Source organism: Nicotiana sylvestris, chromosome 5 (assembly GCF_000393655.2).
Source record: "Nicotiana sylvestris chromosome 5, ASM39365v2, whole genome shotgun sequence".
Taxonomy (NCBI): Eukaryota; Viridiplantae; Streptophyta; class Magnoliopsida; order Solanales; family Solanaceae; genus Nicotiana; species Nicotiana sylvestris.
In genome coordinates, this window is record NC_091061.1 from 572501 (window position 1) to 598226 (window position 25726).

The 25726-nt window shown below is 34.4% G+C and overlaps 4 protein-coding genes and 1 pseudogene across 7 annotated transcripts in view; all 5 read right to left on the bottom strand.

The window, feature by feature from the left end:
• LOC104249553 (probable protein S-acyltransferase 12) overlaps positions 1-2091 on the bottom strand; it is a 19376-nt gene extending 17285 nt beyond the window's left edge. Inside the window, exon 1 of one of the 3 annotated variants that reach the window (XM_070174148.1) lies at positions 1580-2091. In XM_070174148.1, the coding sequence (XP_070030249.1) occupies positions 1580-1756 (177 nt within the window). In that variant the 5' untranslated portion in view covers positions 1757-2091. The remainder of the gene's footprint in view (positions 1-1579) is intronic. The other 2 variants (XM_070174149.1, XM_070174150.1) reach the window with 2 other exon arrangements.
• Positions 2092-7110: 5019 nt separating this feature from the next.
• Positions 7111-10610, bottom strand: LOC104225728 (uncharacterized; annotated as a pseudogene).
• Positions 7248-7574, bottom strand: LOC138868134 (uncharacterized). The gene has a single exon (XM_070174638.1). The coding sequence runs from the start codon at positions 7572-7574 to the stop codon at positions 7248-7250; it is 327 nt and encodes a 108-aa protein (XP_070030739.1).
• A 184-nt stretch (positions 10611-10794) lies between the features above and the next one.
• LOC104225727 (uncharacterized) lies at positions 10795-16878 on the bottom strand. Its single transcript, XM_009777589.2, has 7 exons — positions 16841-16878; positions 15390-15634; positions 13220-13758; positions 12420-12612; positions 12265-12329; positions 11963-12173; positions 10795-11357 (listed from the first exon to the last, which is right to left on the bottom strand). The coding sequence occupies exons 2-7, from the start codon at positions 15576-15578 to the stop codon at positions 10995-10997; spliced, it is 1560 nt and encodes a 519-aa protein (XP_009775891.1). The 5' UTR covers positions 15579-15634; positions 16841-16878; the 3' UTR covers positions 10795-10994.
• Positions 16879-17774: 896 nt separating this feature from the next.
• On the bottom strand, positions 17775-24574 carry LOC104225729 (tRNA-specific adenosine deaminase TAD1). Of its 2 annotated transcripts, none has more exons than XM_070174151.1 (11): positions 24294-24574; positions 24072-24192; positions 22842-23014; positions 22601-22735; positions 20502-20615; positions 19507-19676; positions 19346-19422; positions 19135-19254; positions 18770-18857; positions 18287-18442; positions 17775-18187 (listed from the first exon to the last, which is right to left on the bottom strand). In XM_070174151.1, the coding sequence occupies exons 1-10, from the start codon at positions 24460-24462 to the stop codon at positions 18329-18331; spliced, it is 1281 nt and encodes a 426-aa protein (XP_070030252.1). In that variant the 5' UTR covers positions 24463-24574; the 3' UTR covers positions 17775-18187; positions 18287-18328. The 2 variants fall into 2 exon arrangements, with proteins under 2 accessions (XP_070030252.1, XP_070030253.1); XM_070174152.1 differs by having other exon boundaries at positions 17775-18197.
• Positions 24575-25726: the final 1152 nt, after the last annotated feature.

The window sequence follows — 25726 nt, forward strand, 5'->3', positions numbered from 1 at the left end:
GATTAGTCGACGCGCACACAAGATAGCCCGAAAATCATCGTTTTGCATCCAACGGCGGGGACAAAAATTTAATTTCCCAGTTAATGAAGGCTCTTCTGGACAAAAATTTCCAATATTTTAGCTTGAAGAGATACAGATGCTTCAATCATTGTTACTGTATCATAGGGATCTTGAAGCTGCTTTCCAGAAGGGGTCTACTCCAACCAAGACTTCTCAAATTTTCCAAGTATATTTGCAAATAAAGGAGGATATATCGACTCCATCTGGTGAGTAACCTATGAGATGTTGTCTATAAGCTGGAGTAGATCTCTCATTCTTTCTCATGAGAATCTTGAGACATTAAAGTCACCACCCAAGGCATAACCATAGTCCTTCAGTACAGAAAGCTCGAACCTAGTCTTTCCATTCATTTCTAGCATTTCGTCCATATGCACCCGAGAAATCGTTGAGAAATAATAAACAATATTTGAGAGAACAACAGAGATAAGAGTGACAACTACTTATAATATCTTTACACGTCACCGTCATTTATCTCACAGAATTGGGATTCCTCCACTTCTGTTAGTGGTTGGTAGGGAAATATACACCACCCAGCTTCACTTTGCCCAATAAATCTCCCTTCCATTCTTCCATCTTAGATCTTTGAACTCCTCCCATTCTAGCTTACAATTTTTACCTCCATTTGTCAACAATTAAATATGGCTTTCCTCTACTCTATCACCCCCATATGCGTAGTTGATGTTGAAGTTTAGCTTCTTCAATTCTTTCTATTCCTAATCCAACTTGCAGTTTTTCCATGTATTAAGCCGTCTCAAATAAAGTTCACATTCTTATAGAGAAGCTTCTACCTCATATTATAGAACACCAAAGGAAACACGTATTAGCAAACCTTTATGTAACAATCCATTTAACCTTTCTTTCTTAATCCCTACTAATCAAAGGGAGTTATCCGATTTTGAGGCGAAGGATAACACAAAATGTTACCTGTTTTCACTGCTCCAGTTGAAGAATTTTTTTTTCTTTGTACAATCTCTGAATAGCAATGAACTTATTTGTCAGCAAAGAGTAAACATTGGCAACTTTGGTCCAAGTAGCAGAGTCACATTCGTTCAGATTATATGGAGATAGGAAGAAGGAACAATTACAACATGAAAAAATTTCGTAATGGATATCAATCCAATAAACATTCCAATAAACAACAATTGTTGTTGTTGTTGTTGTTGTTATTGTTGTCTCATCTTAATGTGGTGTTAGAGCCAGTTGAATTTGGGATAGAGATAGGGACAAGAATAATTTAATTAATAGCGCACCCTCGCTATCTCCTTTCTCTACCTCTTTTTCTCTCTTCTTCACATACTACATTCCAATTCATTACTAGCCTTTTCCATAGTAAATAAAGAATCTAACAATGTGTAATAGTCCAACTACAAACACATATATCTTCTTCCCATACTACATTCCAATTCATTGCTAGCCTTTTCCACAGTAAATAAAGAAAAACACATCTAACAATGTGTAATAGTCCAACTACAAACATATATATGCTTATAAGTAAAGGCAAAATATAAGAAGAACTTACAAGGATATGAAAAGTGAGGAAAGACAAGAAGGAGGTGAAGCTGCGAGCGTGAAGGAGGTGGGGAGCCAAGGTAAGAAGGACAACAGCATAATAGGAGAGGGCGACAATAGCGAAAACGATGAGGATCATGAAATAGCCCAGGACTTTCAGTCCGGAACATAGCCTGAAAGGGTTCATTGCAGGAGGCACAAGTTGTAGAACGGGCAAGGACGCCCTTCTGGATCGAGCTGGGAACAAGCGTCTCCAGTTATGGGAAGCCAGCTCGAAATTGTGAGAACGCCGGTCACCGAGATTATCGAGTGTCGCCCGGCCGAGAGGAGATTAATTTGTCTTTGTCGGTGTGTTTTACCACATCCAAGTAAACACTCTCTCCTGTGTCTCAGATTGTTGAAATTTTTGACTCAACTTTGCCTTAGTCCAGGAAAAAGAATTTTTTAAATTTTTATATATGTGATTAGATCAAGGAAAAAGAATTAGATCGACGAACCAAAAAGAAAAGGGGAAGAACGAATAAAGCAAAAAATAGAGTGCGAATACACATTTGATGTGAGCAAGCAAGAAATCATATATTAAAAGTAGTAAGGCTATTACTTAAATATCGTTCGTCTTTTTATCTTTTAAAAATAGTTTTTACTTGTAATTTAATTTACTCTCCTAATAATTAGGATTTTGAAATCAATTAAATTTTTGCATATATTAAAACCTTTCCTTATTAAACTAGGTAAGAAAACCTAATATTTAGGAATTTAAATCAATAAATATTTTACCTTATATAAGTTATACTAATTGAACATAATTCCTTTTTGATGTGCACGTTCTTATATGGTGAATTCAAATGATTTTCAATCAAAAACTTAAAATATGGGAACATAAAATCATATATCTATACTATATTAAAAGCACGAAGGCCCTTAGCGAAATATCGTTTGCCTTTTTTTATCCTTTTAAAATAGAGCTCACACTAGACAAAATAGTCATTTAATTATTATCTTAATATTTAGGACTTTAAAAGAAACTAAAATTTGATTATTAGATTTTTCCTTATTGAATTAAATAAGAAACCCCAATATTAAGGACTTTAAAATAGATATTATTTAAGAGAATTAATTAAGAGTATTACGTTTCTTTTCCTTGTATACTCACGTGATTTCCATAGAAATATGTTTACATTGATTCCTCTTATTAGGGAACCTATAATTCTAACATTACCTAATTAAATATTTGTTCTAATTATTAAATGTAGTTTTCAATATTACATAAAATCGATAAAGAGAATAATATTATGCTCGAGTAGGAGAATAGTTTGAAAATAATTTGTATCTTCTATACTATCAAAAAAGCATAAAATCTCAACAAATAATTAAGTCTTTGAATTAATAAAGCAACGGAAAAGTCAATTCAATTTTGTTTTAAAATTATTATGTAAGTAAACTTATTTGTCAAGTTGATAAAACTCTTAAGGTACACAAATTATTTTACACAATAAGAGCAATTGCCGTGAAAGAAATAAGAAAATAGAGAAAAATTTATTATAATATAGTATTAAAAGTTAAATTGCTAAAATGTTAAGTTGAAGCAATAAGGATATAACCCAAGACAAAAAAAAAATCACAAAAATTACCCTTATCATTTTTCTTTCTTTTTATATTTATTTTAATAAATGTAGCTCCCTATATTTTTCATATCGTATTACATCATTTTTTATAATTCAATATTAGCTATTTCATACTTTATATTGTTATTTATCTATGGGTTTCTAGGAGCTATAGTTCTATCTTCTACGCTCACAAATTTCTAAAAGACCCAAAGATTCAAATTCTTCAATTTATTTTATTATCTTTGAATAATTATTTTAAAGTATTTTTTTGTTATTTGTTTATAGTATTTGGTAATAAAGATAACAATAATTTTCATAAGATATATATTATCTCATAAATCATAATAAGATATATAAAGACTTATGTGGCGTAACATTTCTTTGTTTAATGAGCTAGCTTTGTGAGATTAACATTCATTATATTTAGAAGCTTACATTTTCTTTCTTTGATATTTTTTCAATAACTAAAACACATTATTGAATAATATATATATAATTTTTAAAAATTATATATTTATTGATATAGGTACACGCGCAAAGCGCGTACCCTAATACTAGTTAAATTAAAAGTATTTAATACAATAATGTATAAACTAAAATTGTTTTAACGCGAAACAATCAAATATGCATTTTAAATATCTTATTTTAATCAAATAAAATATTTAATCCATGTTCAAATTAGCACACAAAATGATTATTTGATGCCTTACATAATCATATTAATTAGTACAAGCCTAAATTTATATAATAAAAACACGAAACTTCAACACGAAATGTAATTAAATTTGTATCCTTTAAAAATAAATTTTATATTGAATAAAAATGTAATATAAATAATTTATAAATATTTAAGACTTTAAAATTAATTAAAAGTTTGCTTATTAATTTTTTTATGTGAACTATGTACGGAATCCAAATATTTAAGACTTTCAAATGAATTATATATATAGAAAAAATATCTAAATTAATATGTGCACAAATACAATTAGTGAATTTAATAAGTTTTTATAGTATTTGTTCGTCCTATAACTTATGTTTTAATGCCCACGCATGTTTCAACAAAGTTATATAAATCATAATTTTTTTTTAATTTTAAAAATTAAAACCTCACTACATGGATAATATCGAAACCTTTGAATGGAGATAAATTGAGAGAACATATGATTTATATTTTTAAAATATGTTATTCTATAAATCTTTAAAGAATCAAAATAAAAGTCTATACCTTGTTTGTGTCTTCTCGAATGAACTTGAGAATAGCTTTTTAAAAAATTAAAATAATCTTAAATCTTCAAGAGTTATGCATTCTTATTGAAACTAACAAAAAAGCACGATAACTCATGAAATTAAAATGACAAAACTATAAAATTGGAACATAATTAAAGGTGAATATATTGAATAATGTTTGAGGACTTTTATGAACAAAGTTTTTTCTTTTATGTATTAGTTATAGAGGATCAATAGTCATCAATTTCAACAGCTTATATTTTATTTATAACATAACTAAAATATATATAATTTTCTTACAAAATACTACTCATTGAGAAGGGGAACATGCGCATCGCGCGAACACTAAAACTAGTAATATGAAAAGAAGAAAGGACGAAAATTATCTTTTCAATAATAATCATAACTCTTGTTTTAGCCAAGAGAGTTCTTTCAAAGTCTTATTATTTAAAAGAGTTAATGCCTTAAAATCTTCTTTTACCTATAACTTTGTATGAGTTACCTATTTAAACTATAGAGTATTCCCAAAACCTCCTTAAACTATATTCCCTTTCATATTAAGAACCGCAAAGGGCCAAATATATCCATGTACTATGAGAAAAGGTTTAAATATATCTTTTATTATACTTTTGGTCCAAAAATATCACTGTCGTAATACTATTGGTTCAAATATACACTTCTTCCGTTAAGTTTGTCCAAGGTAGACATCCAATCCTACGTGACACTGATATTTGATGAGGGGCGCTGAGGTGGCAAGCCATGTGGCATCCACCTCATCAAATGTCAGTGTCACATAGCAGTGGATGTCCACTTTGGACAAAATTAACGGAAAAGGATTATATTTGAACCAATAGTATAACAATATGGGTATATATGGACTCAAAGTATAACGAGTGATACATTTAAACTTTTTCTGAGAGTACATGGATATATTTTGCCCTTTTCCGTATTAAAAATCCCTCGGTTTAATTTTTAGAGATGCGTCTGGTACACGCTCCTAATTAACTAAAATGTGTCATGTGACACTACACATAGCTATTTAACTCAACCTAAAATTCCCCCAAACAATATGTGTCCCCCAAACCCTCTTGAACTATATTTCTCTATATACTAAAAATTTCCCGTTGAATTCTTAGAGGTGTGTCTGTGTAACTATGAGGGTGTTTGGATTGGCTTTTAAGCTCTTTTTAGCTTTTTTTTAATGTTTGACAAAGTTAAAAATTGCTTAAAATAAGTTAAAAACTGCTTAAAACGAGCCAAAAGCAATAAGCTGGGCAACCCCAACTTATTGCATTTGGCTTAAAAACTATTTTTGCTGAAAAGCCAATTTTTAAGCCAATCCAAACGTGCTCTCTATCAACTTATAGTTTGTACTAAGTTTTTGATGTAGCTAGCTTACTCGTGGCATATTACTCTAATGATTGATTAATTGTAGGCATTTTTGGCTAAAGTAGGACCTAATACAACTGTGTTAGTTTCAGCTTTAATTGTGGTTGTGTTGTATGCTAGATTCCAGATGAATAAGTCCTTGTTTATATTTACTTTGCAGCCAAAATAAAAGAAGATAGCATGTAGTGTTGGATTCAACTTTATTCTCTATAAAGTGTTGGATTCAATTTAAGGATTTAAATGGGTGTTATTTCAACAATATGTGTAAGAAATAAAAGAAGACTAAAATAAGAAAAGAAAAAAATAATTTTAGAAGAACACGAGAGGTGAAAATTTTCCAAAGGAAACTAATATAGAGAACTGAAGAGGAAATGTTAAAAAAGGAGGAAGAAAGATAAAAAAATAAAGGAAAAAGGTAAAAAAAAAATGAAGAAGACATGTAAAAAAATGCCAAAATTGAGGAACGAACATGGAGAAACAATTACTATTGTTCATTAGGTCATTTATGAGGGGCCCACAAAATTTAAGGAGATTCGGGGCTCGTAGCCCGAATGCTAGATTCCTATTTTATGGCCCTAAAATGCCAAAAAAAGAGGAACGGTCATGGCGATGCAATGACTATGGTTCGTTAGGTCGTTTCTGATGGGCCCATAAAATTTTAGGCGATTCGAAGCCGGTCGCCCGAATTTATGAAGATGGCGTGCACATTAGCACACAAAAAATTGGAATCATGCTGAATTCCTATTTTAGGACCTAAAACGCCAAAAAAAAAGGAACGGTCATGGCGAGGAAATTGTTATTGTTCATTAAGTTGTTTCTGATGGGCCCACAAAATTTTAGGTGATTCGGAGCCCGTCGCCGGAATTCATGATGATGGCGTGGATGTTAACACACGAAAAATTAGAATCGTCATGAATTCCTATTTTATGGCCCTATAACGCCAAAAACAAATCATGACAAAGTAATAACTACTGTTCATTAGGTTGTTTTTTATGGGCTCACAAAATTTTAGACAATTTGGAGCTTGCCGCTCGAATTCATAAAGATGGCACGGGCATTAGCACAAGGAAAAGTGGAATCGTCGTGTTGAGCTGATGGAGACCATTTTGGTTCCAAATTTGCTTAAGAATCATATTTTAATATGTTGTTTATTTGTAATGATAGGAATCTGTATTCGGCAGCACAAGAATCTAAAATCTTGAAGAAAATTATGAAAACCACAATTTTAGAAAGGAAAGGAACATATTAATGGTTAGCATACAACACAAACTAATTAGAGAATATTGGAACTAGAACACAACCTTGGAGTTTTATGCCCAAACATTCTATAGACTAACCAGCTCTCGGCTATCAAAAATCAAAGTTTTTGTCTAAACACTTTGTGGGTGAAGTTGTATGTGAAGAGAATGCACTAAGGTATATTGTACATGAGAATACAATTAGCAATAAGGAAATTTAGGCCAAGCTAGTGCTCTTGTTTAGACTGGACCAGTACTCATCCTCCATTTCCTCCACTTGCTTTGTGGCATTAGCCTTTTGTTCAACAAAGGACTTAAGTTGTTGAGGGCTATGAGGTGGTGGAAGTGTGCATGGTTCAGTATCACTCGGAGACTTCTCTAAGGCTTCTTCCATAAACTTCCTCCAAATACCATTTGAAGGACATGCCAATGATTCTGAACATATTTCAATAGCATTTGGAGGAACAACTGGATTAAACTTCTGCAACTTCGCGTATTCATTCAGCAGATGGTATATATAATCAAATACACGTTCCATCTTCATGTCTTCATGAATAAAATCACTTCCTGCTTTCCCAATGGCCTATGCCTGAAATTGTCAAATTCAAAGGTTGTCAAAGAAGCACTAATGAACACATAGAATTGGAAAAGCATACTAATGTTGCTTGATGTTAGCATGTTATGGCATTGATTAGCTAGGCACGGACGATGGCTATTAGATTAGAAAAGCTTCGATCTTCTATTAAAACTCGAGCAGTTTCTTGAAAACTATTCATATATAGTACAACTATACTATATTAAGTTTACCTTATCGGTGTCTCTAATAGGCCAATAATGCTGCTGTGGGATCATCCCTCTCATGAAGAAATCATAGTACTGAGGCGTTATGTACAATGTTGGAGAATCGCAGGCAAATATGTACTTCTCGCTCACTGACCATGCCCATCCTTCTACATATATCTTGAATCTAACCATTTGCACCAATTTCAAATTTCACTCAGCCCCAAAAGAAACAAAATAATTAGGCAAAACAAGAGGAGTAAATCTTTGGAATATTAACCTGTGGGTGCATTGGTCTTCAATATTTGATTCCTTGTACCGCTTTTTGGATTGATCACTCCAGTCCTGACATTATCATTTGAAGACATATTAAAGGTCATGTTATTATGTAAATGTGTGTTGATGAATTCAGAAGCGGATCCAGGATTTGAGGCTTATGGGTTCCTACCGTAACTTTAGATTAATATGCAATAATAACTGGGTTCACAGTTAGATATTTACAAATATTTAGTGAATTTCTTAATATAAATACAGGGTCTACGCAAAAGTTATTGGGTTCCCGGGAACCCGTATTGTATGCTATAGGTACGCCCCTGTTGATGATGGCAGTAATAGTAGAAGAGAAACCTGGATATATAAGAGAGTATCCCAATTCTGATTATGAGTCACATTACACTTCATAAGGTCTTTTCTGATCGGAGAAACATTAGGATTTCCCCTCCAATAAGCAAACGGTATCCTGTCTTTCCAGCTGATTCTCTTATTCCCTTCTTTTATCTTCTTCATCATACTTCTCCATGGTCTTATATTTGTCTCTCCCCTATATACAATAAAACCAAAACACAGTCATCTGTCATTACTAGTGTAGATCCTAAAAAAAGGACAGCCTGGTGCACAAAGTATCCTATATTTACGTAGGGTCCTGGGAAGAGCCGCACCCCTAGGGGTGTGATGTAGACAGTTTACCCTAATGCAAGCATTAATGGTTGCTTCCACTGCTCGAACCTGAGACCTATGAGTCACACGGAGACAACTTTACCGTTGCTCCAAAGCTCCCCTTCACTAGTGTAAATCCTATATAACAAAAACATTAAGGGTGAAAAGAAGGTTAAATACCAGCCCCAATATGACCAATCTGGGAAAACAATATCCAGACTCTCCCAATCCGAACAATAGCGGAACAACGGGGGTGGGCCGGAGTTAGGTTGCTGGAAGTCCTTGGCGGCGATGACCGGCCGGTCATCTGTATTAAACATGATCTCCAAATTAGGAAATTTTCCAGGGTACCACCTTAAGAGTTGTATAATCCCATACATGGTGAATAAATGCCTAGTTTCAATAGATTTCTTTGGATATCGTTCACGTAAATTTTCCCATCCAATATTATTAATCTGAAGTGAGCATGTGTTTTGGCTTTCTCCAACATTTCCCTAGTGATTCCAGTCTTTTCCCAATGCCTTAAATTTTCATGAATCCATCTAAAATACTCAGGGCATGTTGAGTTGTTAGGATTTAAAGGTTTATAGGACGTAGGATAGGTTCTTGGACATGTATTGGTCTTGTTCCATGCATTGCAATCCAAAGGGTATTCAAGAATCTGAGGCCTGATACTCGAGTTTGCTACTTTTCGATAGAAATTACCTGAGTACTTTGCCTGCGCAAATTTAAATAAAAAATTGTCAATTCATTATTCGAGTAGGAGAATCAAATGGTAAATTACTAGTAGAGTTACATGTAACAGTCTGTAATAATTAGAATCACTAAAGCAGTGACCTATTCAAGGTCTCGTGCAGCCTAAGAACCCTTAAAGCAGTAACCATTATGGAATGATGATAAAGAATTTTTACACTATCAGATATACGCATTGACTTACTAGATCAATCCATCCAGCAAACGACAAGGCTGAAACTATGATGGCAAACAAGAAAATTAGCAACACTGTAAAAAAGGTGTCGATGTGGCTCTCTTCTTCAGATATTTCCATCTTGCAGCTCCCACCACTGCATTCTTTTGCGGCAGAAAATTGATCATCAACTTCCCGTTCCTTTCTTTCATGTTTCCTCCACCTCCTATTAAATCAAACTAAACCATTTATGTTTAGGCAGAGAAATTGGTATTTCTAAGTTAAAATTGAAACTTTTCAGAGACCATGGAAGTATTTTGAAGTCTTGACATTCCAATTTCCACAATCTGATGCTCTTTCTGCCCTTTAGGTAAGTGTTTAAATTCTTGTAATTAGCTTTCAATTTAGAGTACTACTGCTAGAAGAAATCAATTTGCAAGTATATCCAAACTCCATCTGCCCTTTAAGTAAGTGATTAATTTCTTGCAAAATAAATACCATGCTAAACTGTTCATTAACTAGTCAAGTTGTCCGCACGGTCATGAAAATAGTTTTTATTTTATTTTTATCCATGGACTCTGCTTTTTATTATCTGAAAGCCAAAGTTTTTACTTGATTTTTAAACTAGATTAAGAAAAGAAGATAGCAGTATTACTTTCCAGAAGAAATATAATGAAATAAACAAGCTTTTTATTTATGTATAAGAACTGACAATGAGAAACTGTTAAACTAGAGATGCAGCAAATGGCCCTCAAGATATCAGCAAAAGAAACATAGTGAAACTAAACATAGTAAATCATTTCTGATTCAACCACCAGAAAGGCTACTTATGGTCCTAAGCAGAGATTTCAACTGAAGACTGGCTTTGGCAAAAAGACCAACCGGGGAAGAGATAATGTCCAAACTGAAGCTAGCCAGCTATCTCCACATAAATGGAACACTGATGATGATGGAATGTTTAAGCCTTTTATCTTTCATAAACACTTTTATGCGTGGTCCTATGATCGATGGTTAAGTTGTATGGTGGGATAATTAGGATCCCTCCACCCTTAACCAAAAGCCTTCGATTTGAACCCTGAAAATGAAGATCTTCTTCTACGGATATCTTCCTCAATGGATATCGGGAGCAAATCCAGATAAATAGGTAGTGAGTTTCGAATATCGAATGCCTTATAAGAAGAAACTCTAGAAGATATATATAGCATTTGTAAACAAGTACACCAAAAATCAAGATTACCAGTGATTATTCCATGAGGAATAAGGTTGAAGTTCTATGTAAAGAGTACTAAGGTATTGTACATGAGGATACAATTAGCAAGGTAATTTAAGAAAAGGACCAAGCTACTGCTTCTTGTTTAGCCGGGACCAGTACTCATCCTCCATTGCCTCCACTTGCTTTGTAGCCTTAATGTTTTGTTCAATAAAGGCCTTAAGTTGTTGAGGGTTATAAGGTGGTGGAAGTGTGCATGGTTCAGTATTACTCGGAGACTTCTCTAAGGCTTCTTCCATAAACTTCCTCCATATACCATCGGAAGGACATGCCAATGATTCTGAACATATTTCAGTTGCATTTGGAGGAACAACTGGATCAAACTTCTGCAACTTTGCATATTCATTCAGCAGATGATATATGTAATCGAACACACGTTCCATCTTCATGTCTTCATGAATGAAATCACTTCCTGCCTTCCCTATTGCTTGTGCCTGATATTCTCAAATTAAAAAAACAAAAATAGTTGTAATTAAAGAAACATTATAAACAAACTGATTTGGAAAAGCATACTAATGTTGCCTGACGTTAGCGACATGGATGACTGTTAGACTCGGAGAGCTGCTTCTGCTAAAGCTCGAGTAGTTTCTTGAAAAGTTTATGCATTTAGTACAGCTTCCACTCTATTAAGTCATAGGCCTTAAAGTTATCTCAGTTTCAGATACACCCTTTGTATATCTCTTCAAGAGTTATAAATAATCAGTTTGCTATAATATGCATTTTTAAATTCAGTCTCCAAATCAGTTTCAGTATCACTTTCATACTCCAAATATGGTACTCTTAGAGAATATCTTTATCCCTTTTTTTTCCTAAAAACTTTGTAAAACATATTCAGATAGCGTTTGCATAGTTTATGAATTCTGCTTAGCATGTACCTAAACACATGAATTTCTCAGAATCAGACCATGTTGTGTGACGAAAGGGGAGAAAGGACAAATCACCTATTGATATGTGATAGAGAAAACTATACCTGAAGAAAAACACACACACACACACATATATATGTGGAAATGAAGTGTGTGGGAAATTGAAGGTATACCTTATCAGTGTGATTGTTACCCCATTGAACAGCAAACTTCAGAGACTTGCACTTATCAGTGTCTCTAATGGGCCAGTAATGCTGCTGTGGGATCATCCCTCTCATGAAGAAATCATAGTAACGCGGCGTTATGTATAATGTCGGAGAATCACAGGCAAATATGTACTTCTCGCTCACTGACCATGCCCATCCTTCTACATATATCTTGAATCTAAACATTTGCACCAATTTTCAACTTTCAATCAGCCCCAGAAGAAGCAAAATAATTAGGCAAAATAAGAGTAAATCTTTGGAGTATTAACCTGTGGGTACATTGGTCTTCAATATTTGATTCCTTGTACCCCTTTCTGGATTGATCAACCCAATCCTGAGATTAATTATCATTTGAAGACAAATTAAAGATCATGTTAATATGTAAATGGGTGTTGATGATTGCAGTAATAGTAGAAAAAAATACCTGGATATATAGGAGAGTATCCCAATTCTGTTTTGGAGTAACATTACACTTCATAAGATCTTTCCTAATTGGAGAAACTTTAGGATTTCCCCTCCAATAAGCAAAAGGTATCCTGTCCTTCCAATTGCTCCTCTTATTCCCCTCTTTTATGTTCTTCACCATACTTCTCCATGGTCTTATATTTGTCTCTGCCCTATATACAATAGACCAAACACAATCAACTTTTATAACTAGTTAATTTGGAGGTGGAGGGAGGATAGAACAACATTTCAAGTGCTAATAATTGGTTCTAAATTTTATGTGTATGTACTTAATGAATTTCTTAACACAAATACATTGTTTGAGCACAATTTATTGACCCTAGGAGGGAGTACGGTTTGAACCGAGGGACCATCGGAAACAGTATCTCTATCTTCACAAGTTAGGGGTAAGACTGCATACACACTATCCTCCCCAGACCCCTTGTGACATTACATTACACTGGATTTATTGTTGTTGTAGTTAGGAGGGAGTACGGCAGGATGGAACTCAAAAACAAACTTTTGACCTAAGTCATATAGTAAAGTTTCTCTTTTTCTTTCTTTTGCAAAGATAAAAGAATATAATTCCTAAAATTTCAGACTATTCAAAAAGCAATAATAGACACAGTATCACCACCTACAGCTAGTTATAAGTAGAAAAAAAAAAATTATTTGCACGCATATTTCGTCAACTTTCGGTGAATAAATGGAAGAAATAAAATGTTATGAAATGTATGTTAGTATCAAAAAAAATTAAGGATATGAAAGAAGGCGAATTACCATCCCCAAAATGACCAATCAGGGAAAACAATATCCATACTCCGCCAATCTGAACAGTACCGGAACAACGGCGGTGGGCCGGAATTAGGTTGCCGGAAATCCTTGGCGGCGACGACAGGCCGGTCATTGGTGTCAAACATGATCTCCAAATTAGGCAATTTCCCAGGGTACCACCTTAGAAGTTGTACAATACCATACATTGTGAACAAATGTCTAGTTTGAATAGAGTATTTTTCATATCGTTCAATATAAATTTTCCCATCCAATATTATTAATCTAAAATTAGCATATTTTTTGGCTTTCTCCAATATTTCCCGAGTGATTCCTGTGTTTTTCCAATGCCTTAAATCTTCATGAATCCATCTGAAATACTCAGGACATGTTAAGTTGTTAGGATTTAAGGGTTTATAGGACGTAGGATATGTTCTTGGACATGTTTTGGTCTTGTTCCATGCATTGCAATCCAGAGGATATTCGAAAATCTGAGGTTTGATAGTTGACTTTGCTACTTTTTTATAGAAATGACCTGAGTACTTTGCCTGTGAAAATTTAAACAAGAAAATGTCAATTAATTTTTACTAAAAAGTCAACCAATTCAAGTAGGAGAATCAAAGAGTGATTGTTAGTAAGTTCTTCCACACTAAGGGTGGTTTGGTTGGAAAGAAGTTATCCCACGATTAATTATCTCGATCGAGATTAGTTATTTCATCTTTCATTGGGATAAAAAGATACTATAGTTTTAGGATGACTAATCCCGGAATTAATTATATTACACTTTTTTACCAACCAAATATGGGATAAACTTTTCTTAAATTTAGTCCCGGAATTAATTATTCCTTATCCGGGGCGGAGCTAACTCATTGACTGTGGGTTCGGCCGAACCCAGTCGGTTTGGTCCAATCCATGTATTTGTCTTGAAAAATTCATTGAATATGTATAAATTATTAATTTAGAACTCAATAACTTAAAAAGACTAGAACTCCGAACCCATAAACTTCAAATCCTGACTCCGGCTCTGTTCCTTATCCCTCGTACCAAACGAGCCCTATTACAGTTTCACAAATATTTGGTTAGGTATGGAGCTTTTATATAAATCGTGTAGAAAAATGTACCAACCAATATTTCAAAGAGTGCTTATTAAAATTGTTATATAAATTTTTCTTCTTTATCACTACAATTTTGTAGTCAAATGTAGGGGTAATATACATTTATCATTTATTGCTTAGGAACGGCAATATTGGTCGAGTGCGGGACGCTAGTAGTTTAAAAGAGATTTAGTAAATGAGTCTAAAATTGATGAATGTTAAATTTAAAATTAGAATGACTTGAGATAATCACATCCCAAGAACAAACTGATTAAATTGCTTGCAACTAGAGCAGATTAGGACAGAGATGTTACAGTATTAAATGATTTAATTCCAGGAAAGCAATAGTCGTTGAGAGATCAGTATTATGTGTTTGAAATTATTTCATGGACTACATTATTTTCTTTTTTTACCAAAAATTAAACCATCTTAGAAGAGACCTATGTGTTTGTGTCCATCGTGTTTTGGGATTAATATTTGCCTAAGAACCATTAACTTAATTAGCTGTGAATTTTATCCAGTGACAACACCTAGCTACAGCAGCTAGTACTTGTAGCTACCTTATAAATGACATGCGTCATGACTATATAATCTTTTTACGCTATTAAACTCTTTTATGTACGATATTATGTTTTAATTAGCCGATGCATTAATTTTATGATAAACCATAAATGCATGGGAAAGTGATGATACTGACAGAGTTTAAACGTAAAAAAAAAAAAAAAAAAAAAAAAAAGGAAGAAAAGAAGCTAGAAAGGCAGCCCCGTACACTATGCTCCCGCCATACGTGGGGTACGGGGAAGGGCCAGACCACAAGGGTCCATTGTTCGCAGCCCTACCTTGTATTTCTGCAAGACACTGTTTTCATGGCTCGAACCTGTGACCTCCTGATCACATGACAACAACTTTACCAGTTACGTCAAAGGTTGGGTCCATTGTTCGCAACCCTACCCTGCATTTCTGCAAGACGTTGTTTCCATGACTCGAACCTGTGACCTCCTGGTCACATTACATCAACTTTACCAGTTATGGCAAGACTCCCATTCATAGTTTACACGTAAATGAGAGCAAGAATATTGACTTACAAGATCAATCCAACCTGCAAACGACAATGCTGAAGCTATGACGAGAAACAAGAAAATTAGGAACGCTGTCACAAAGGTTGTTTCTGTTGCTGATCTCTTCATCAGATATTTCCATCTTGTTGAATTCTTCTGCAACACATAAGTCCTTAGCCAGAAAACATTCATCAACTTCTCGTTCCTCTCTTTCATGTTTCCTCCTCCTCAAAAATCCAATTGCCAATTTATACGTAATATTATAAACTAACCTGAGAAAATAAAACTTGAGTTTAATAACAAACTTGGAGAAGTCTTCGTTGTCTAACAAACTTGGAGAAGTCTCCGTTTTCTGCTTTATTTTATTCACACAAAAAAAATCAAAGGAAATCTCACTTTTCACATCCTCTGAAAGATAGAAACAGATATAGTTTTTTTGGTGTGTGTATGTGTGTGTTGGGAAGGGGGAGGAAAGAGCTGTATTAACGAGAAGTACTGTGTTTATTGTAGTAAAAAAGTAACATACTCCAATTGATGGCGTTAATGTATTAAGAACTGGAATATTGAAGAGAAATAGTTAATGAGAGAATAGTAATTTAGATGACACATTTCGTATATTTCTCTCTCTTGTTGAAACTGATTGAGATATTCAAGCTAGTTTTTTTTTTTTTTTTTTTTGTGGAAATATCAATACATTCCAATTCTAAGTTGATCTCCAATCTGATACTCTCTCGGCCCTTTATGTGCGTGTTAATTCTTGTACAATAAAATTCCACGCTAAACTATTAATTCAATCTACTGCTAAAATGTTCATAAGTAATTTACTCGAAAGTATATATACTGCCAGGATTATTTTTTATTTTTTTATTTTTTTTTAGATAAGGTTAGTATATATATATATTCATTATGTATTCAGCTCCTTATAACAAACAAAAAGATCATTTGTTTTTGGAAAATGTAATTTGATTGTACTTGTATTTGTATGACCCGAGAACGAGAGCCTAGACTCATAACTCTAGCTAATTTACGTTTTTTTTTATTTTTAGAAAAACCCAATAATGGCGCGGTGATGGCGGCGGACGTTGGTGGATGTAGCTGGCGGTGGTAGTTGTACGATAATGACTGGTGATGGTGGTGATCGTAGTGTTTGTGTAGTGATAGTAGATAAAGTGGTGGTAAAAGGTCAGCTTCACACGAATCTCTAAGTAAACACGTCTTAATAATAAATTAAAGAAATCAGATCTATGTAGAGCAAATAAGTGGTATATTGTTAAAAAAAAATTAAAAACGCAAATACACTTCATAAATTAGAGATATAACTTGGATATATGAGACTAGGAGTAGGATCATCTTATAGTTTAAGGCTTTTTTTTTTTTCCTTTCACATAATTAAGATGGGAGTAAAAAACCTGATTGGACGACAATCAAACTTATGACACACATGGTGATGAATTTTCTATTAACAAAGAAAAACTGACCTTAATTCTAATACTCAACTTGTAGAAATCCAGAGTATTCGGCAGCAAAGCATAGAGTCAAAGCAATAACATCATTTTAATAAGCTGATATTATAGATTAATCCTTCATCCGCATGCTAAATTACCACAAATTACACTTCACAAACACAGAAACTATTTTAAGAGAGTGAGGCAAAAAGGAAGGTGAACAGATGAAATATTACCTAGCTATATAAAGTTCTTGTAATCATTTACTTTTCTAAACGTCCAATGATTATCTTGTGAGATTAACAAGTATGAAGTCATGTTTCACTGCAAAGGTGACTAACGTGACTTGACTTGGGGCTGGACTAATCAACTGCAATCTAAATGATATAACTGTTAACGAAGCGAGAAATTCAAAAATAGCCAGAATAGTCGTTCAAAAATCGAAATTTAGCCATTTTTCATGTAAAGATAAATCTAAGCGAAAATACTGTTCAAAACCCGAAAAATACGCCAGTATATTATACTGGAGTACCAGCATAAATACACGAACTCCAACATAATATACTGGAGTTCCAGCAAGTATAATTGTCCAGTATAATAGACTGGAGTTTGGAGCACCGGTGCTCCAGTCTCCAGTATATTATACTGGAGTCAACAAAGTATACCGGTCCAGCATAATATGCTGGTGTTCATACACATGTGCACGAAACTCCAGTATATTATGTTGGACCGGTCTCTATTGCAGCAAAATAGTAGCTATTTTTCATTGACTTGGTAAACGCTAGCTATTTTTGAATGACCAGTCCAAAAACTGGTTATACCATGCTATTTTTACGTTAACGAAGGGTGTAGAACCTTGTGAATGCTCTAAGAAGATAATCACAGTAAAATCACATTAGTTTTGTGTCTTAAGTGAGAATACAGCAAAGTGTTAATTAGCATGAAACTAGAGAGTAACATGTGACTGAACCCAAAGAAGGAAATAAAGCATTTGACTGACTTTAACTAAGCACTGTCCAAAGTAGCCTTTGCAAATCATAGAGACAGCATTAAGTATAAAGCAAATCGCGGTGACAGCATCCTTTCACATGCATAATGCATTAAGGCTCAGATTTTCATTTTTCCAGTGATCCCTTCAATAATAGGGGAAGAAATTTGAAATCACTTGCAAGAAACTTAACTAACTCCCCTGTCAAACAACTTCACAGCGCTCTAAACTGAAAGAAACGTAAATCACGTAATTTGGCCTATTCCCCTGTCAATTCAATGAAGTTGTTAACCCGGAGTTGGGCCTATACTATCAGCCTCAGCTCCAAAATGACCCACGACCCATGTTCAACTCTTCAACCGTCAAATATATTCACAGGTCCACCCTTGTACCTGCAAGGCACTATCTTGCTTTTTCAATTTCTTTTCACACGACATCTTCTGAATCACTTGCAATAAACTAAACCAATTTACACATTAACGATGCTATACCTCATTTTCAGTCATGCAATGTATCATGGGCAGCAACTCACTTCACGTAGCCATGAATGAGAAGATCTCAAAATCTTGAGGCTTCAGAAACCAGTTCTTGAAATTTGAACTGCCTTTAAAGGTTTTTGAAGCTAAATTATATTCTTGTGACTTATCCTGCAAACGATAGTAGAAAGCGGTGAAACACTGTTTCCGCAAATTTAGCTCTATTGCTACGAAAATATTAGTCTCTTCAGTTCACATAAAGTGAACAGTATAAGTTATCACATAAGAAAATATGCATTTCTTTTTTTGAGAAGGAAAAATATGCATGTATTTGTATCCAAACAACTGCATGCCACCTTTATTGCTAAGACCTATGAAAATATTAGCCTCTTTAGTTCACCTAAAGTGAACATAATAAAGTTATCACATAAGAATGTAAACATCAATATTTTTTGGAAAAAATATGCAGATATTTGTACAGAAAGAATAACATGTCACCTTTAGTTCTCGATAAGAGTTCTCAACAAAAGCATGTTCACTTAAGCAATTACGTGATAGTGATAAGAAGGACTCCAAAAAGCGCTTCCTGAAATGATTATAGTAGATGTTATTTCCAACAATTTACAAGATATTTCCACATACCATGGATAATTCTATGCAAACTTTTAAACGTCAGAAAGGACAATACTAAAAGCACATTATATATAATGATTTGCACATTAATATAGTGAAAATAACAAAATTGTGCGACTCCTTATTAAGCATCAGACTGAATTTTCTAAAATTTTACCCCACGAAAATGAAGAGTCATAGCATTAACAATGCTATAAAATTTTCTAAAATCTATTCCTTGATGAGCTTACTTGCATAGAGAAGACTCAGTGGAAGGAGACAATGCGCCTTTTGCAGAAGTACCCTGCTTCCTGCCAGTGGTTCCAAGTATGACTTCATGCAACTCAGACTTGTTCCAGCATATGGAGTACCTTGATAGCAGAATACGCTTTTTGAGAAGAAAAAAAGAAAAGCAGTACCAACAGATTATTCACCAGGAATAAGGAATACTGTGAAACCTACCCACAAGTTAAAGTGGTGAGAGCAGTTTCAGAATGTTGAAACTCCTCGGGTGGAGTTGGCGCTACAAAGACAAGTGGCTATCAAAGGCAAAGGGAAGAAATGTAACTATATACAGTGATGATAAAATGAAGAAGCACGACTAAATCAAATTGTGCAGAAACCTTGTTCACTAGGAATGGATCGATTAACTTGTTGGACAATGGTAGGATCCGCTCATATACAGCTCTCATAACTTCATCTTCAAGAATGGAGGTTTTAGAAGCTATATGGGACTGTCCAATGGTCACAGAAGAGATATAAGTTGGCTCCAAGAAGTAAGAAAGTAGAGCTCCTGCAATAAGAATGGTACTTGACTGAAAGCAGAAACAACATAGAACTTCCGGTAAATACTAAATAATCACTCCAATAAGTAAGAAAGCAAAGCTCCTGTAATAATAATAATAATATAATCACTGGCTTAGAGTTAAAAACACTGCCAGTCACCAGAAAATAGAAACTTTCCGTTACAGGACATATTCAAAGCACGCTAAAGAGAAAGCCTTCAAAAGTTGATAATACAACACCTACAAAAGCAGTGCTCACAGGTCCATTTCATGAGACAATGTCCTCAGAAAGTCCAAGCACCAGGACTTTTTTCCCTTCCAAAAAGCAAATGATTATACATCAAAAACTACTTTCAATCCCACGAAACAGACAACAGACCATTCCATGCCATTGCATATTGAATAGTCAGATGTACCCATGTGTTTTATTGAAAAGACTGTATGTGTTAGTAACGTGCCGGTATTTAATGGGAATTCATAATAATCTAAACTCCACGAAAGATGGGGATTTACAGCGATTATCAATCTAGCAAAACATCCGATACTTTCATATAGCTGCTAATCTCAAATAATTAAATGAAACGAAAGACGATTTAACGCATCAGTTTAGCAGATCTAGAGAAACAATTATCGGTGTACAATATAAAACAAAAAAAAATTAGAACATGATAAAGAACTTGTGCTATAACAGCTTCTACACTATTCAAAAATTCTGAGAAAGGTAACGGTTTCTATATATGTCAGTCCTCATTAGTTATTTCTAAAGGCTTCTTTCATTGGCTTTGGATGTTTAATTACTGAAAGCATATCTAACAAAAAGAAATATAAGGAACCTTGTACACCGACCACGTTCCAACGGGCAATCTTATCAGAGCAGCTGACTGACAAAGTTGTATCTCCACGACCAGGTTTTCGCACGACTGTGCCAAAGGCCACGGGACAACAACCTGAAAGGATAAAATATGAAATTATTCTTAAGAAAAGTATAAACAGATATGAGAGACGGCCATTTACTTATCATTCAATCTCTCTCTCTTTCCCTCCCTCCTCTTTTTTAGTTTTTACTTGCTTTTAAGTTATGAGGGGGAGATAGCACTTTGGGTTTCCTAAATCTATTCTCATACAACACATGAACCACTATTTAGGACCTGGCGAAAAGTCTTAAAGTGAGACAACGTCAATTGTCAATTTAGGTACTTTAGTAAATTATGGTTAGATCGTGTTCCTCTAAGCATTTGTTAATAAGGACTGCTATACACTAATATCCAAATTCCATATGATTAGATCCGCCTTTTGCACAGTGAACTGCTGTTTGGTTTATCTCAAAAATCATAACTCAGGGAACGCCTCCAGAGGACATGATAATGTGGAGAATGCAGAAAGACTGCCGCGCCCAATTTCTTAGGATACATACCATAGACATCATGATGAGTCCTTTTTTATTTTCTTCCCTGTGGGCTATAATTTGGTTCCTCAAGTCAATTAACTGCTGATGTGACGTGTTTACCGTTAGTATACATTAAAGTTTACACCAGAAGTAAAGATTAGTTATGAATACTAAACAGTCACAAGCCGGATACTATCTCAGCTCTTCAGATACAACTAAAAGACCACCTTTACCCAACGTAACATGTCGATCCAATTCCCTTTCTTTTTACTATCTCAGCTCTTCAGATACAACTAAAAGACCACCTTGACCCTTTTGCTTTTAAATCTTTAGTCTACATGGTTTAGTGTTTGTCCCAAAAAAATATCAATCTTCCTTTAGGGGTTTTCCCAAAAAGACTATTCTAAGTCGAAACTATAAACTTTTCAATACAACAGTTTCCATTATTCTATTCTTCAGAGACTAAAACGTAACATGTCGATCCAATTCCCTTTCTTTTTACAACCGAGAAATCCATTGGGGCCAACCCTTAGGACCAACTGCAGCCTTCGAAAGCCCGCCCCTCTACCCTTCTCCGCTTAAATATCAGGCTTATTTCGCATGGTGTAAGGCTCAAACTTGTGACATAAGTCACAAGTCCCTCAACCTTTGCCACTTGAAATAAGGCTTAGCGGGCACAAATAAATAAATATGGAATGTATGTATTTCTCATGGCCAATCCCAAGTAGTAAAGCAAAGACTGCTCTACAAGGAGATAGGATATGAGATCACGTTCTTCAGATAAAAGCACGATTCTTCCTTCTCCAAAAAGAAGAAAAACGCATCAACCGCTAGCATCAATAAAGTGGGCTTGATAAGTAATTACTTAATATTGAACAATATACATTTTTATTTTTGAGAATAAACAGTACACATTTTTATTTTGTCAATTAATATACGTGAAAATCAAGACAGGCAAGTCAATTGGATCAGGACTACTAATTTTTGTGAGTTTCTAGCATAGTACTTTTTTATAAGTAATTTCTAACATAGTACCTCACAAGGAAGAAGATAAGTTCAAAGAATGGGCGACAACAGTTCACACGGGTAAAAAGGACCACTAACCATCAAGACAGCCCACAAAAATAGGGGTTTGGACTGGATAATGAGCTCTATGGATTAAGCTTGAACAGCCAAAAAATGTAGAAAGAAAGAGCAAAATATATGAACTGGGTGCTTGAAGGTGGTCAAAGTGGAACTGGGCTATAGACTTGCAACCAGGCTTGGAGTCTTGATCTAAGAATCCACCTTGCTGATCTTGCCTTAATATGCATGCCCATTAAGGAACCAACTCAGCCTGAGCGGTGAACAAAGCTAGCATTAAGCACTCTAGCAAAATAGATCTAAATAAATGAAGATTCTACCCCCACTTGGGATTACTTTAAACAGTAACTGAGTCGACAAATCTGAGTAACAAATGACTCAACAGATTTTATATGACAAGGAGGGGTGCACAAAAGGCATTACAGGAACTGGCTATACCCAATGTTACTAATATGGTCATACCATCATCCGTTGTAGTATATCCCAACGACTCCCCTTTTGAATAACTGCGTTGCATAGATGAGCACATCATGTCCCCTTTCTTTGAAGGACTATCACACAATGACGAGCGTTCTGAATTAGATGAGGCAACTCCACCTGCAAAGAAGCTAGCACAATAACTAAATCGAAAAACAGAGAGTTCTAGTCTTACATGAAAATGAAGAATGGGCTTTAAAACTGATAACGGGCTACCACAACCTACAGGGTGATTGTGATATGTACAAATGTAACTGCCACCCCTGTTTCATTTTCAATCTCTTTGATCCTAAACCATCATTCTCCAAATGGAACATGAAGTTTGCCACATCATCACATAATACACCTCCATTGCTATCAAGAGTACTGTAAACATGTTGAATCTCTGAATACAAGTACCTGGAGTGATAAAAAAAATCTTTAAGGTCATTGATAAAAGTCCTTTTCCTTTAACAAAAGTTAGGACATATCTCATCCATGTACACCTAGACATATCCTTGGTCACTCAATATATAACACTCAAATAAGAGACACTGGCACTGCAGCACATGCACAAAGTCATAAAATTTAAGAATTAAGACTTCTGTCTTCACTCCAGAAATATCTTTTCTTTGAGTTTACATGATAGGTCTATCACTTCATGTGAATAGAATCAAAGACCAGCTTCTGCTAAAGGTGAAGAGTGGACTGGTAGGAGGACCAAGGCTCATTCAAAAATTTTCAGAAGGCCCCTTCCAATATTACCAGACAACATGACGGGATACATATTATTTCCAGTCCCTTTCAAGAAAGAGATAAAATCCATTCCCTTTTAGCTGTTCAATACAAGACCTAGTAATATAGTTCGTCAACTTATTATGCTGATATGCCAAAGTATGGTCAGTAACAGTTGGTGATGGATGGTCTCATGTGAAAAATGAGAATTGTTTGATACAACTCCAACAAATACTTGTCCATGATTGAAATTGTATTATTGCACACAATTATAACATTCAAATTTAATATGTGGAGTAAAGGTCCAGATTTCCATGTACCATCCGAAATTGCTTAATTTTGCTTCCAGTTACACATTTGGTCGACTAATACCCTCGTTGTTAGCAAACCATCTTGTACTTGCTCTTTCCACCGACGAAGCTCCAGCGTGAAATGGATAGATTCCACGTGTCCAAATTGTTCAAGAAAAAAGGCCCAAATTTAGCCCTGAACTTTTGACTATGGTTTAACATTATCCTTAGTTGGACCTTCATTAGACGTCAAGGGCAAAAAACAAAGACGACATGGGTAATATTAAACCAAAAGTTTACAAAGGCTATAGCTGATCAATTTCAGATAGTACATAGACTTTTTGAAATTCTAAAAAATCCAATTCAATAAGATGCTTTGATCTTCCTACTTCAAAGATGTAACATTTATTTCCTCTAATTCAGCAAATGGAAAAATGAGCCCAAAAAAATACCTAAGTAGAGCTCTTCTAGCGATAATTTCAGCATGAGAATCATTCACAACATCGCCTTTCGAGCTCCGTCGCGAACGCCCTATGCATTTCGTCCCCGTTCCCACTGATATCACTTTCAGTTCTGCAAATAATAAACAATTATGTTTTCTCCAGAAAAATAGCAAATATAGAAATTCGGGAAAAAAATCAATTGTTAAATGAAGTTTCCAACTTTTCTGAGACCTTGGGAAGGTGAAGAGAGAAGAAAAGCAGCCAAAACAGTGACTTCACGGCCCTGAGGTTTTCCTTTCTTTGGTAAACGCCGGTATACTGAGAGCACAGCTTCTGATACTTTCTCCCCCCACGGCGTCTCCGGTGCCGGAGCCGCGGTCCTTTCTCCGGTGGCGTCCATATTTTCAGTAAAGTGTGAAGTAGAGTAGTAGAACGAAGCCTTTAAAAGTTGCACGAATAAATCTGAGTTTTTGATCAATTTAAGTATGCTAAAGTGGATTAGCTTTAGTCTCTAATCTTTGATGCTAGGTGTATTTTGTTTCTCAAATATAACTTATATTTAGTCTAACTAAGTTGGTTTCAACATTCACCTTCTTTTTTATTTACTTATCGAAAATATTTTATAAACCAACAACCAGTAATAGTACATAGCTGATAAATTTAAGATTTTAATGCTGAAACTTTTACTTTTAAAAATTTCGGTTGATTTTTTCAAAAAGAAAAATAAAAATTTGAAAAAAAAAATAAAGCTGCCAAGATCACTTCTACACATATTATTGAAGCAAACGAATAACCAGATTGTATTCTCACTTTTAACTTGCGCTAGAAACTATTTATATCTGGTAGCTGAAAAAGTATATAAAATTTGTATAATTTTTGTATATTGACATACAATATATATATACACACACACAAAATAATATACAAATTTATATATTTTCAAGGTCAAAATTTTAGAAGACATTATCTAAAAATGAGGAATTAAAGTGATAATATGCGTTATCCAATAAAAGGAGAGGAAACGTTTTGCTTCAAAGCTGAAGATTTGCTTCATGAATCAGAGTTGGTTAACGCCGTTAGTTTTTTAACACATTCTGTCAATGAGACTAAAGGTGCTCCACTTTAGCATACTTAAGAGATTAAATATGTTTAAGGTTATATTTGAGGGATCAAATAGTCCTACCCTCAAAGATAAGGGACTAAAGATACTCCACTTTAGCATACTTAAGGGACTAAATATGCTCAGAGTTATATTTGAAGGACCAAAATAGACCTATCCTCAAAGATAGGGGACAATATTGACCAAAAACTCAATAAATCTCATTTGATGATTTCCAAGAGAGTGTTTGGCTAAACTTATAAGCCAGTTAAAGTAGGTTATAAGCACTTTTCGGCTTATTTATGCGTTTGATAAAGTTAAAAGTGATTATAAGTCAAAAATAAGCTAAAAGTCATAAGTTGATCACCTCACGTTATGAATTTTTAACTTATAAGCACTTTAAGTTTGACCAAGATTTTTATTATTTTATTCTTAAAATATTCTTTTTTAGAACAAAACTCTTACATCGATACTCACTGTCAAACCCTCTCCCCCCTCCTCCGTCCTCTTCAAGTCTGCAATTCTCATTTACTATTTAAGATAATAAAATTCTCTATTCCTTTAC